Source organism: Ctenocephalides felis, unplaced genomic scaffold (assembly GCF_003426905.1).
Source record: "Ctenocephalides felis isolate EL2017-DRISC unplaced genomic scaffold, ASM342690v1 CF-g0.4_SCAFFOLD_03572, whole genome shotgun sequence".
Lineage (NCBI taxonomy): Eukaryota > Metazoa > Arthropoda > Insecta > Siphonaptera > Pulicidae > Ctenocephalides > Ctenocephalides felis.
In genome coordinates, this window is record NW_020539726.1 from 17,137,575 (window position 1) to 17,151,730 (window position 14,156).

The 14,156-nt window shown below is 30.5% G+C and overlaps 1 protein-coding gene across 1 annotated transcript; it reads left to right on the forward strand.

Annotated features, from left to right (window-relative positions):
• The first annotated feature begins 9,709 nt into the window (after positions 1-9,709).
• Positions 9,710-10,515, forward strand: LOC113388178 (helix-loop-helix protein delilah-like). Its single transcript, XM_026625580.1, has 2 exons — positions 9,710-10,449; positions 10,497-10,515. Exons 1-2 carry the CDS (start codon positions 9,950-9,952, stop codon positions 10,513-10,515), a joined length of 519 nt encoding a protein of 172 aa, XP_026481365.1. The 5' UTR covers positions 9,710-9,949.
• The last annotated feature ends 3,641 nt before the right edge of the window (positions 10,516-14,156 follow it).

Below are 14,156 nucleotides of genomic sequence, written 5' to 3' on the forward strand. Positions count from 1 at the left end.
ATAAACCATGACTTTATTTTTAAATATTGATGTCTACGTTTGTGGTATATATTTTAAGTCATCGTTATTTTGTATATAATAATATTTATAAATTGTTTAATGAGAAATTAGATTTTTTATTTGGAATATAGTTTGTTTTATTGTACATTACATATTACCAGAGGATCCTTTTATGTATTGTTTATAATATAAAATATATTTTTAATAACTGAATCTTAAGAATGCCTGTTTTTATTATGCACGCAGTATTCTGATTTACATCAATAAGCATGCATGAGGTTTTTTCGCAGAGCCTAAATTAAAAATATGAATTTAAACACCATTAAAAAGAATTAGCTTCTTGTGATTTACTTGAAAACAAACGTTTTCAGTATGGTTATCTACATAGATAAACAAGTATGGTTATCTATATCTATTTTGAAAATAGTTTCAGGTTTTGAGAATTATATATTTTATCTAAGGTTTTAAGCCCCTGATCATGCTTGACGCAAACCAATGGTTTAAAACTACGATTCAAATGGTGGGGCACTCTTGAAGTAAATCGAGAAAGCTGGAAACTTATTATGTAGATGGCGCAAAGTTTTTTAAGAAAATAGAGCAATTGCAAAAAGGAATACGTATGAAAGAGAGTTTAGTGATTCCCCAAGAAAGGATTGAATTCGGATGGAGAAAGACGTAGATTATTTACGACTTGCGCAAAAAGAAAATGCAAAGTATTTTCATTAATATTAACAATAAAATTTTATCTTATTAATAATATAGTTCACATCTGTTTTTTGTTTTGGAACATCATCAACTTCCATGGTTCCTATTTAAATTATTTGTATATTTTCACATGAGTCATCGATCATTTTCCGATACAGTTTCTTTCTTTTTTCAAAATCGTGTCCAGACAAATTCTCTCTAAATCTCTTCGTCCAATTTATCATTTTGCTTTTTATTCGTTTCTCTCTAAAAACATATCCCAAAACTTTTTTGGTTGATTTTGCCACTTGTTCTTGAAGTCAACATTGTCGCTTATACTTGAAAAAAAAAATATCTTTTTATCAAGTCAACATCGTCGACTTACAGAAATGTTACTTTTTTTATGTATTTACTTCATTCTTTAGATTTGTTTATTAAATTTGATTATTTCCCAGGAATTTTAAAATTCAAATTGCATTAACTGGAAAATATTTACTTTGTAAGATTGTGTGTATTTTTAAATTAGTGCGTAATTTAGTTAAGTTACATTCAGATTTTTTATTTTATTTTAAAAGGTTTAACTATGAACCAAAAGACTACTCCGCTTCATGAATCAAATAACGTGCACCAGATTTTTTGTACATATTGTAATTCTGAATTGTTTTAACAATTCAACAAGTGAAAAAACAAGTGCATGTCAGATTGAATTTTACGGTTTATTAAAATTGCATGAAAAGCTTACAAAAGTGTACAGATAATTAAATAATTGCTTACAAAAAACCATACATAATCGAGATTCTAATGTGCGTTTGTGGAATCAAAAAAATGTCTTACATTTCAATCAAGATATAGAAGCGAATATGGAATCGGACAGTAAACCATCAGAAATCCCAAAACTACGAAAGACCGTTATTGGATCCAGCAAATACAGCAAGATACCTCGCGAAGAAGGTCGGACCAATATGTTTACATCGGAAAAGGTCTCGCTGCGTTCAACTTCATCAGTTTCTGACTCAAGACAGGAAGTAATATCATCTAGTAATAATGCATCTACAAGCCTCACTCAACCACATTCTGATGTCAAGAAACCTCCTAATTCATGGCAAGTAGTCAATTTCAAAAAAAGAAAAACTTCATTTGAACCATTAGGAATAGATGTCAAAATTCAAAACAAATTTTCGGCCCTTTCAACAATAGACACAGCTAATGATGACAACTTAGTTAAACCGGCCCCAGTCAGTAAGCCCCCTCCAATATTTATTTACGGAGTTGACGATATTAATGATATGTCTAGTCAATTAAATGAAATAATTCCGCATGATCAATATTTCCTGAGAAGTTTAGCTAACAATACATTTAAAATTCTATGTAATTCTGTCGACCATTTTCGAACTTTATCCAGACATCTAAAAGAAACTAATGCCGTATATCATACATATCAATTAAAAGAAGAGAAGGCTTATAGGGTTGTTCTTAGAAATGTACACTTTTCGACAAGCACAGATGCAATTAAATTAGAACTATTAAAACAGGGTCATGTCGTACGTAATATCCTAAATATTAGACATAGAATAACAAAAGAACCTCTTAATATGTTTTTTGTTGATCTGGAACCAAATAGAAATAACAAAAATATTTATAACATTTATAAATTATTCAACTGCATAATACGCGTCGAACCACCGAGAAAGTCCAACAACATTATACAATGCACTCGCTGTCAACTCTTTAATCACACCAAAAAATACTGCAATAGACCATTTGCTTGCCTAAAATGCGGTGACAATCATAATACTAAAGCTTGTACCAAAGATCCGAATGCTCCGGCTTGTTGTTATTTTTGCGACGGTGCTCATCCAGCTAATTATCGCGGTTGCTCATACTTCCAAAAAATTAAAGAACAAAGAAACAAAACTCCAGTAAATCAATCAGTCATAAATCCAAATCCAAATAACCAAAATTTTAATAATTCTAATAATTCTAATTCTAATAATAAAATAAACAACATTTCTCCGGCCTTAAATCCAACAATTCAAAATTCATCCTATGCAGACATTGCAAAAAACAATTACTCTGCTTCTAATCATTCACCTTCAAATCCCGATTCTGATTCTCTAGCAACACTTATTTTAGAATTTAAAAATATCTTCAATCAGCTTTTGCAACAGAACACCATAATAATAAATATGTTATCCACGTTAGTCAACAACAAAAGCAATGGCAAAAATAATTAAAATTGCTGAATGGAATGCCAACGGTTTAATACCTCACAAAAATGAAGTAGAATGTTTTTTAAAGTTAAACTTAATAGATATCTTATTAATCTCAGAAACTCACTTCACTGAAAAAAACTACTTTAAAATTTATAACTACACTACTTATAATTCAAATCACCCAAGTGGCAGGGCTCGCGGCGGTTCGGCTATATTAATCAAAAATAATATAAAGCATTTTGTTCTACCAAATATTTCTGATGATTTTCTACAAGCAACTCAAATTTCTGTTGAAACAAATTTATATAATTTTTGTGTTTCTGCTGTTTATTGTCCACCAAGATTCAAAATTTCTTGTGCTCAGTTTTCTTCATTTTTCTCTCAATTAGGTAATAAATTTATCATTGGTGGTGACTTTAATTGTAAACATATTGCCTGGGGTTCTAGACTGACTACAGCCAAAGGAAAGATTCTTCATGCAGCCATAGGGCAAAATAACCTCTCCTTTATTTCAACTTGCAGTCCAACTTATTGGCCTTCTGACCCTACTAAAGTTCCAGACCTTTTAGATTTTTTTATTGTGAAAGGTATTGATCTTTCAAATCTCAATGTTGAATCTAGTTACGATCTCTCTTCAGATCATTCTCCAATACTTGTGACGTTTAGCACATTTCCTACTACAGTTATCAACAATCATATTCTACACAACAATCTTTCTAACTGGATTCAATTCAAATCCATACTTGATTCAAAATTATTTCCAAAATCTAGGCCTACAAGCGTTATTGATATAGAAAATAATATAGATTATTTTTCTGAGATTGTACGTGAAACAACCAAGCAGATCACCCCGAACATTATTCCAAGAAATGATAATCTAATAATTCCGCAAGAGATTAAGAAGCTAATTGCACAGAAACGAAGAGCAAGACGTACCTGGCAACATTCTCATCTACCAACGGATAAGACATCGCTCAATCATCTCAATAACACGTTGAGGAAAAAAATGAAAGAATGGAAGAATTGTACATTCAGGTCGTATATATTGCAGCTAAATAGATACGATAATTCCATATGGAAACCAATCAGAAACAAAAGTAAACCCCTACAACAAAACCCTCCTCTGAAAATAACCAACCAAAACGGATTCATTTGGGCAAAAAGCAACGAAGAAAAAGCGGAGGCATTTGCTGATCATCTAAGTAGCATTTTTAGCGCTCGAAATATTTCCCAGAATAATTTAATTAACAATTTCGTAAATCAACCCATACATTCTACACCGTTGGGACATTTTTCACCAAATGACGTCTTATGTGAAATAAAAAGGATAAAAAATAGATCTTCGCCGGGTATGGATAAAATTACTCCAAAGATGTTAAAAGAATTGCCTACGAAAGGTATTTTATATATAACAAATATTTTCAACGCCATACTTCAATACAATTATTGGCCCACAGCGTGGAAGACTGCAGAAATTATTATGATCGCTAAACCAAACAAAAACCATCACACTGCTAGTTCATACCGTCCTATCAGTCTTTTATCGATATTATCGAAAATTTTAGAGAGGCTTTTGTTGCAGAGATTGTCAGAAGATCATCCGAATGATAGTTGGATTCCTCACCATCAGTTTGGCTTCAGAAAAAATCACTCTACAATTCAACAATGCAACAGAACGGTGTCTCGTATTCTTGAAGCCATGAATAGAAAGGAACACAGCGTAGCCGTATTCTTAGATGTTAGTCAGGCTTTTGATAAGGTTTGGCACTCAGGACTCCTATATAAAATCAAAACAACTTTTCCAAACTACTTCAATATCTTAAGCTCATATTTGCTTAATAGAAAATTTAGAATCAAAATTAAAGATGTGACTTCGAGCATCAGAAATATAGAATGCGGGTACCACAGGGCAGTGTGCTAAGCCCTGTACTTTATCTTCTTTTCACAAACGATATGCCCACAGATGATCTTCTAACCATATGCACTTACGCCGATGACATAGCAATTATTTCATGCAATTCCGATATTAGAACAGCAACTTGTCAGTTACAAAATTATTTATCTAGTCTCGAAAAATGGTTTTCAGATTGGAATATCAAAATCAATATCGAAAAATCTCAGCACATAATTGTTTCTCTAAAACATCACAACAGTCCACCTATCATCATGAACAATTCAATAATTCCACTATGCAATTCTGTTAAATATTTAGGCATGCACATTGATTCGAAATTGACATGGAGAACGCACATTGAATATAAAAAGAAACAAATCCAACTAAAAATGAAAGATTTTTACTGGCTTTTTGGGAGGAAATCTGAAATCTCTCTCGATAACAAGGTACTTTTGTATAAAACTATCATAGTGCCCATTTGGACTTATGGAATCGAACTATGGGGTTGCTCATGCAAATCTAACATAAACATCATTCAAAGGTGCCAGAATAAAATTCTGCGTATCCTTACTAATGCGCCTTGGTATATTTCGAATTTTTGCCTACATAAGGATTTGAAAATCTCAACTGTCAACGAAATGATCAAGATTAGAAGTTCATCTTTCAACAACAAATTAATCCAGCATACAAATCCTACAATTCAAGCGATTCAGAGACCGATAAGAAGATTGAGCAAGAAATGGCCTTCCGATCTACCAAACACCTAGCCCAATGTCTGCACGCGCCCTGACGTAGTACGCGGCATACATCATCACGTCATCGTTCATTTATGTTATTATTTTTGTATTACTGTTTTATTTTAATTTTTATTTTAACTTTTTTCATTTTATATTCAATGTATTGCATTTTTTGTTTTTTTTTGTATTTTTTTTTGCTCATATCAATTTTGTAAATAAGACATTAAAGTCTTGATTAACAAAAATAAATTGTAACAAAAAAAAAAAAAAAAAAATTGTAATTCTAAGCCTTGGTCTTAGCCAATAAAACAAATTACACCATGATCTTTAATGAAATCAACAGTTAATTCAAATAAATCAATTTCTCCTCTACAAATATCCTTCTGATTGAAATTCACGTTCTTAACATCATATCCAAAGTATATCATGTTGTCACAGTTCGTCACTGAATTTTATGTGAAGAGTATTCTTAATTATATTTAATTAATTAAGCCACTAAATTGATCAGATATAACATAAAGCTACAAGTTTATGCTCGAAGCTATATAGCAGATAAATGGTAAAGTCCTTAATTTTCATCGAGGTATTTCTTCAATTATTTTTTCATGAGTCTCAAAGAATTCTTTAAATATATTCACATAGTCAAATAATGGTTAAATGGCAAAGGAAAAACTTGAATCATCAATACTTTTTTGCGATTAGAAAACTAAATTGATAAAAATGGCCACTAAAAAAATTACTCTATTAATTTTAACAACCAACCAACCCTTTCCGCACATTGTGTATGCTTCGGAAAACAGCTAGTTATTTTATAAAATGATGCACAACTTTTAAGTATCAATTCAATTACAAAGGTCTACAAATAGCATCGATCTTTATTTTAAAGACAATTTGATTGTCTATTATTTCTATTTTTATTTCAGGTAGAACTATTAGAGACAATATGAGTCAAATAAAGATGTATAAAAAATTTGCATGAAGTTAGTTAAACATTATTTACTTTAAAAATTTATATACATGCGTAAATTTGAAGACATTTGGACAAATATAAATTACGGTTCATATGCATTGGGAAATGATTGCCATTTCATGGATAATATTTTACATGGATTCATTACATCTCAAATGAGCAAATTATACAATTATAGTTATGGATAAATAATAATTAATCAAAAATATGCATTTGCTTCGATGATTTTTTTCTCATTTATTTCTTAAAACCAATCCGAAGGTTTACTGTTGGATTCGATGATTTATTGAATATATACTAAATAAAGTAGATACAAAATTGTTTTGATCGAGAAATAGCCAGTGATTCAATATATTGAGCAAAAAATAACTCTGATAATAAATTCACAAATTATTGAATTAGCAGTCATTTTATGAAAAAAAAAAACTCTGTCGTATAATTTCTGTTTTGCTATTTTTTATTCACATGCATTTTCAAATTCTTGTACAAGAATTGAAAAAAATTAAGTCAATTTTTAACTTTCCGCTGAGTAAGTTATAATAATCGCTAAAAATCCAAAATGTTAGGTATAACCCCGGACAGGTGTATGCATATTCTGATTGAAACCAAGTGGTAAGCGTTGGCAAACCTAGACTGTTCTTTATTTTATCAATCAGATTTTATTTTTTTATAATGCGTATATAAAAAAACATATAACACTAAATGTTTGCACCCTATAGGGTAAAAAGAGTCAGAAATTTTTTTTTAGAAAAAAAATAGCAATAAAATATTTCTAACTTTAGGCAATCTCTGGGAAATTTTTTGAACATATTTCAATAGTTGGTTGCTTGATGTGTTATGTGCTGTGATGTATGTTGTTTTGTTTTTACAGTATAATTACTGAGAGTAAAAAAATACTCAAATGCTTATTAGCTTATATTGCGATGCTGAATGGGGTATTTCACTCGAAGATGCATCTAATATCAGTCAACAAAGAATGCGTGCGCTGTTTTTCATCATAATAACCAGAACACAATTGCATTTATCTTTAGATTTTTATTTATAGGTATAACACAGTAACGCGTATATGTATATATATATATATATATATATAGCTGTACCCGATAGCTATATATATATATACATATACAATTTAGGATGGTTCTTAATATGGATATTTTCCAATTTCTTTGCTCCCAGGCAAATAGCATCTTTGGGGGACTCATATGTTTCCAAATTAATAAAAAAAAAATCTTGGAAAGTTTTAGCTCTTAGTATTATCTTTAAAAAAAAATCGAAAATGAAAATGTTTGCATTTTTAGACGTTTCAAAGGTTTTTGAATATTTTGGCATACCTTAGAAATAATAGATGTATGTGTGTGTGTGTATGTATACTAATTTTCGTCGACGATTTCGGGAACACGGATCAACCGATTTGAATAATTTAAAAAACATTCGATTCGTATTGATAAGGAGACATGTTGATTGGTTTTTGGCGAAGGCAGGTCTAGCCGTTCCGAAGATACGGGGCAAAAAGTGCCGAAAACGGTAATTCAGTTTTTAAGAGAACGGAGCGTGCGATTTTAATAATTCAAAAAACATTTTTACTTGTATTGACAAGATGAAGAAATGAACAAATTTTCATGAGGGCAGGTCTAGCGGTTTCGGAGATCTAACGAAAAAAGTAAAAAAAAAATGGCATTTGGCGGTCAAATTTTTTTTTTCAAAAAGAAGTAATATTTTGTCCAATTTAGAGTTTCTCAAAAATCTTATTTTTTCGAAGTAAAATTTTTTCAAAAATGGTAATCGTTTTTAAAAAAATAATAATTTTTGGTACGGTAAGTTCCAGCAATTTGCTTTAAGGCACGATGCCTTAATTGCCTTAAGACAGAATTCCACTTACAGCTAGTTTTTTTATCAATTTGGAAGCATTTGAGTCCCTTGGAGCAAGGAAATTCGGAAATATCCATATTGAGAATCACCCAAATATATATACATAAATACAAGGTTACCGCATAGCAGTGGAAAAATCTTAAATTTTAATCGCATTAACCGGGCCTTCTCATATATTCTATACTATCTTTTTTATTTATATGCTATTCTATCTTATGTTCGCTCTTCGCATCTGATTTCTTCATTCTTCTAAATTTGATCTTCTCGAATTCTAATTTTGTTTTTTTTTTCTTACTTCTAATTTTTTATTCAAATTCAACTCAACTTAATTCTGATCTTCTCCAATTCTATATCTACTCTTGCTTTCTATTTACTTCTAATTTTATTTAATGCAATTCTACAATTCTAATTATTTTTAAATTCGAATTAACTATTTTTGAATTCCATCTTACTTCTATATCTATCCAATTTCTAATCAGTAATTTAATTTTTATTAAATTATTCATGTTTTACATGTAACTGCCAAGAATCGAGCAAAGGACCGGGTACGCTACTGATGAACTATTCCCGCCAAGTAATAATAATTATCTGTTCGAAAATTTTTATCCTTTCGGTGTGCATGCATAATTACAACATTGATTTGTTAAAATATATAGATTTATTTTAAATCGTTCATATCCCAAAGCGCCTGTATACAAAGCTAAACTCTCATTTCGTCCCTTCTCGATCACCTAAAAAACATTTCTCTGAACCTGTCCCTTCTCTTCTCGATCAATCTCTGAATTTCGTCTTTGTTTTAAATAATCTCCCGATGAATATTATTGACCAATGATGCATAGGTGCGCGTGTCGGGCCTTTCTTGTGTTCGTGCATTTAACATCTCTACGTGTGGTGTGAGTCGCAGCACGCGTTCATATTCCTACGTTGCGTGGGTTTAAGAACGGCCGGAATTGTCCCAGAGAGATCATTCAGTCTCCTGACTGCATCGGCGACGTACTGAAGTTAAACGATCGCCGAAACGGTTTATTTTATTTACGAAATTTTATTTAAATTTTTTTTGTTAAATCGAACGAACGACGAATCCGAAGGTAAAAAATTAACATTAATATTGTTTGTGAAAATTTGCAAAAAAGTGATTTTGATAAATGGATTTATCAGTTGGACAAACAATTGGACTAAAAGTGTTTATAATCAAAAGTTGACAAAAAGTGCCGTTCAAAAATATCTCATAACTGTTTTATTATGTGCCTTACAATTTTGGACCAACATTCAAGAAACGCGACATCCAACCATTTTTTTTATTACTTCTTATTTATAAAGCTATTACAAATTTAACGACCATGCAGTGTGTTTTCTTTAAATGTGTTACAATTTAAATCCACGCGATGCGACGACTATAAACAATCGCTTAATGTGTTAATAAACGACGTCTTGAAAAAAGGAAAGATCCGGTTTTTTGGTACCACGAAGTTTTTATTTTTCTTAAATGTTTTAAATGTCCAGCGTCTTAATTAGTTCTCGCCTTTCCTTGTCCGCGGGTTCGGATCGTGATGGTCAAGAGACAATATTTTAATCGAATATGACTTCGTTAGTTCTGCGAGATTTCTGTGCACGACAGCCGCAGCAGACGCTCGGCCAGCACCAGGACGCTAATAATAATGATAGCAATCATGAACTTTTGATTCACCCGAATATGAATTTAAGTAAATCCAAAAAAGGTGATAAGTATTCTTTGAGGCCCAGAGGGTCGGAACAAGTCAATTCTATTACTAGTTGTTTAACGAACAAGTCCAATCGTGGTGGCAGCGGTAAGAGCAAGCAAAAAGCGGCACCGCTCAGCAAGTATCGACGGAAAACAGCAAACGCCCGCGAACGAACCAGAATGCGTGAAATAAATTTAGCGTTTGAAGCTTTGCGAAGTTGTGTGCCGCTTACCGCAGCAGCTAGAAGAGCCCAGAATTCGTCTAACGCCAACGAAAAATTAACAAAAATCACGACTTTACGACTTGCCATGCAGTACATCGCAGCGTTAAGTGGAGCTTTACAACAAAATCAAATCCAGGAGGAAGAACAAGCTATGTCCTCAGCGAGTTCTGCTCAAAGTCCTGGTTCATCTTGCAATACAGATGCTTTGAGAGATTTTGATCTGTCTGATGCCTCATCTCAAGATGCACTTCTTTCTGGCTTGGTTATGCAAGATTTTGACGATTTAGAATTACTGTTAGAATCCGACGGAGAATCACTTAGGCCAACTTCGGAATTTTCTGATACGCTTTCGACTGATCACTTCGACCATTCCTTAGGCGATCATTCGTTGTCACCACCCTCTGGACATTTTGACCTGGTCGGAGGTGATTTATCTGATCCATTTGATCCGTTCTTAGCAGATTTCAGTTAGCGATATTACTTAAGGTAAGATAATAAAATCTTTTATAAATTATTTAGTTATAGGAAAATTAATTAGCATTATGCCTAAAAATTTTAGTGTGATGTACGATATTTATTTTTAATAGCCTTGGTAATTAATCTTACTTTTAAATCTGTTGATAAATTTGAGACCTCAAAGTGCATTAAAAACAAAGTCAATTTCTTTAAAATAGTATCATTTGTTATGTATGCTTATTTTTGTCTTAATTTTTATTAATTCTACAATTGACAAGTTAACGTGAGCCAATTAAGAATTCATAATTTATTGAAATATGTGCATCAAAATTTTTAAATTTATTTGTTTATTTAAATTAAGAATATTAAAAATTATTTAATAAGTGAAGTACAGAATTTTGGAAATAGAAATTGAAAAATAATCAATGTTGATGTTGTCAATGTTGATGCTTTTGTTAGGATTTATAACAATGAATTCACCTAAAAATGATAGAATCAGAATGAAAATATTAATTATTATTGATATAAAAATATAAAAAAATGTTTATTATCTCATTAAGACAAAATGAAATTGATCTGATAATGAGATTATTCATTTAGAGAAGCAAAATACAGATGGAAAACGAAAAGTTATCAGAATCATTGTCGTTCTTTTCTTTTGGATTCACGGTAAAATATAAATTAAAAAATATTAAATCACAATGGCGGTATAAAAATGACAACGACTTCATAACAGCATATGTAATAATTGAAATTTCATATTATTAGTATCTTCCGCGAAAAACGCTATGCAAAACTATTTCTGCTTGAACAAAATAAATGAACTAAAATAAAAAATAAACTTTTTCCTGAATATATTCCAAATACAAATTTTTACAGAAGAAGTCAAGTACAGATTTTTAGAAACAGAAATTGAAAAGTAATCTAAGTCATGGTAGTTCTTTTCTTTCGGATATTATAAAGATAAAGTATTTATTTAAAAAGTATTAAATCAGAATAAATGTATAAAAATGTTAACGATCTTGTCCTTATAACAACACATTAATTTACTTATTATTTTAAAATAATCTTTTACCTGAATACTTTCAGAAAAAGCAAAAATCTATATAAAATAGATATAGAAAATTCTATTTAAAAATATAAATATAGAAGTAGAAAATGAAAAGTAATCCGAGTTATTGCCGTTTTTATTGTTTGGATGAAATGAAGATAAATTATTTATTTAAAAATTATTAAATCTGAAAAAATAATTATAATAACACCGACCTTATGACAACATATTAATTTGATTTTTATATAATTAATAAAACAGATTGAAACAATTTGTAATTGTATTATTGTTATATCTTAAGGACTTAAGTCTTAAGCCCTTTTCACGAAAACACATTTTATTCATCCAATTTAAAAAGAAGCTTGCATTTTTTGAGTTTATTAAAATTATATAATTTATTAATTGTCGTTTATTCTAACTCTAGTTTAAAAACACGTCTAGTCGCATTGAATAATTTGCCTCTAACCATAATTACCAATACTGCATATTTTTATTATAAATCACATTTTAATAAAGATATATCATGTTCATAATAAATTTAATAACCATCCATATAATTCTAGTAAACATGATTAATTATCGTCATTTTGCAAATTCAAAGTCGTCGATATCAAAATCATTTTTTGCGCGTCACATCGTCCATAATGTTAGTAATTCTACTTCCTTACAACGGCTATTATATGAAAACTGAGGCAAAATCAGCCTAGTAAACTTATTATTATATTTTAATTATAGACCGATCGTAATTTATGATTTAATTGCATAATTGTGCATAAGGATAATTCAAGATATTATACAGTAATATCGTATGCAAATCGAGCGGGTACTGGAATAAAACGACCCATAATAATAACTGGCTTAAACGCTTGTCACAACATAGAATATATACATCGGCTTGTCTTGAAAATCTTCCTTGCGGTCATTTTAACAATTAGTTTCGAACGTATATAATTGCAGCTACACGCAAATATTGATGAGCACACATTCGAGTTATGCGAAAATGGAATATATTTTGAACCAATAAATTGATTATTGAAATAACGACCTTGGGATTAAATCTTAACGGTACGTAATATCTGAAAAAACATGCAATTTTGCCGGCATAGTAGAGACTTTTTGGAACAGGCTTTAAACCAACAAGCATTTTTCAATCGGATCTATTTGGAACAGACTTTAAACTAAAAAGCATTTTTCAATAGGATCTTAAACGATATTAAAATACTTTTTTTAGTCAGCCCTATTAGATAAATTCTAATAATAAAATCATCAAATATGGTTAACCATTGGGTTACCATCTAAAAATACGAAGTAAGAAGAAGTTTCAGCCCAACAGCTCATAGGACGTAAGATTCTGACTGCTCTTAAGATTTGAGAATGAAACAAATAAAATTGGACATGTAAATCGTTCTGCATGTGTATAATATTGCCATAGCTACTGTCCCGCAAGCCGACGCAATAAACAGAACTGTGCAGGTCCGTCACTTTTGACTGGTAGAGGAGAGTTAAAGCAGCTATCCATCTTTATTTCGTAGTGATACAAGATATATCAATTAGAAGAACTGTTACAATAATCCCCTAGCTCCCCTTCAGTTTTTCAAATGTTTCTTAGGACTTTGGTCTTGCTACCACATTGTTCAGAGTTTCCTAAATTATAAATCTAATATAATTCCCAAGTCATATAGAGATTCAGATAAACTTAGATTGGATGGAAATTTCTAGCTCTCCTATAGTTTCCCAAATAGTAAGACTTCGGTCTTGCAACCACACGGTTCCGAATTCAAATCAGAGTTGCGTCCTGAGTATTACTATATATTTTTATTGAATCACCAATATGTTCCAAGCAAATGTGTTAAAATATTATAACAGTTAGAATAAGACAACTAATGGGTTATAAACGATCTTGTCCGTATAAGAGCACATTAATATTTTCAAAACACAGATTTTTACAGCAAAACTTTCGAATTTAAATCCGAGTTGCGTCCAACCTGTGTAATAATATGTATTTTTACTCGATCACAAATATATTTCCAAGCAAAAATGCTAAAATATTATCACAGTTAGAATAATACAACTAATGGGTTTCCTACTAATAAAAATTTATCAAAAATAGAATGCGGCAACATTTGCCTTTTCTAATTGCCATCAGTAAAAAATAATTTTCACAAAAAACATCATAACAGATTATAGAAGTTTAAGAATTTTAATTATTGATTAAAAAGAAAAATATTGACCGATTGTTACCAAAATGTTAAAATATTATCACAATTAAAACAAGACATCTATTAAGTTTCCTTCTAATAAAAAGATATGAAAAATAGAATGCCTTTTAATTGCCATTAGTAAAAAATAATCG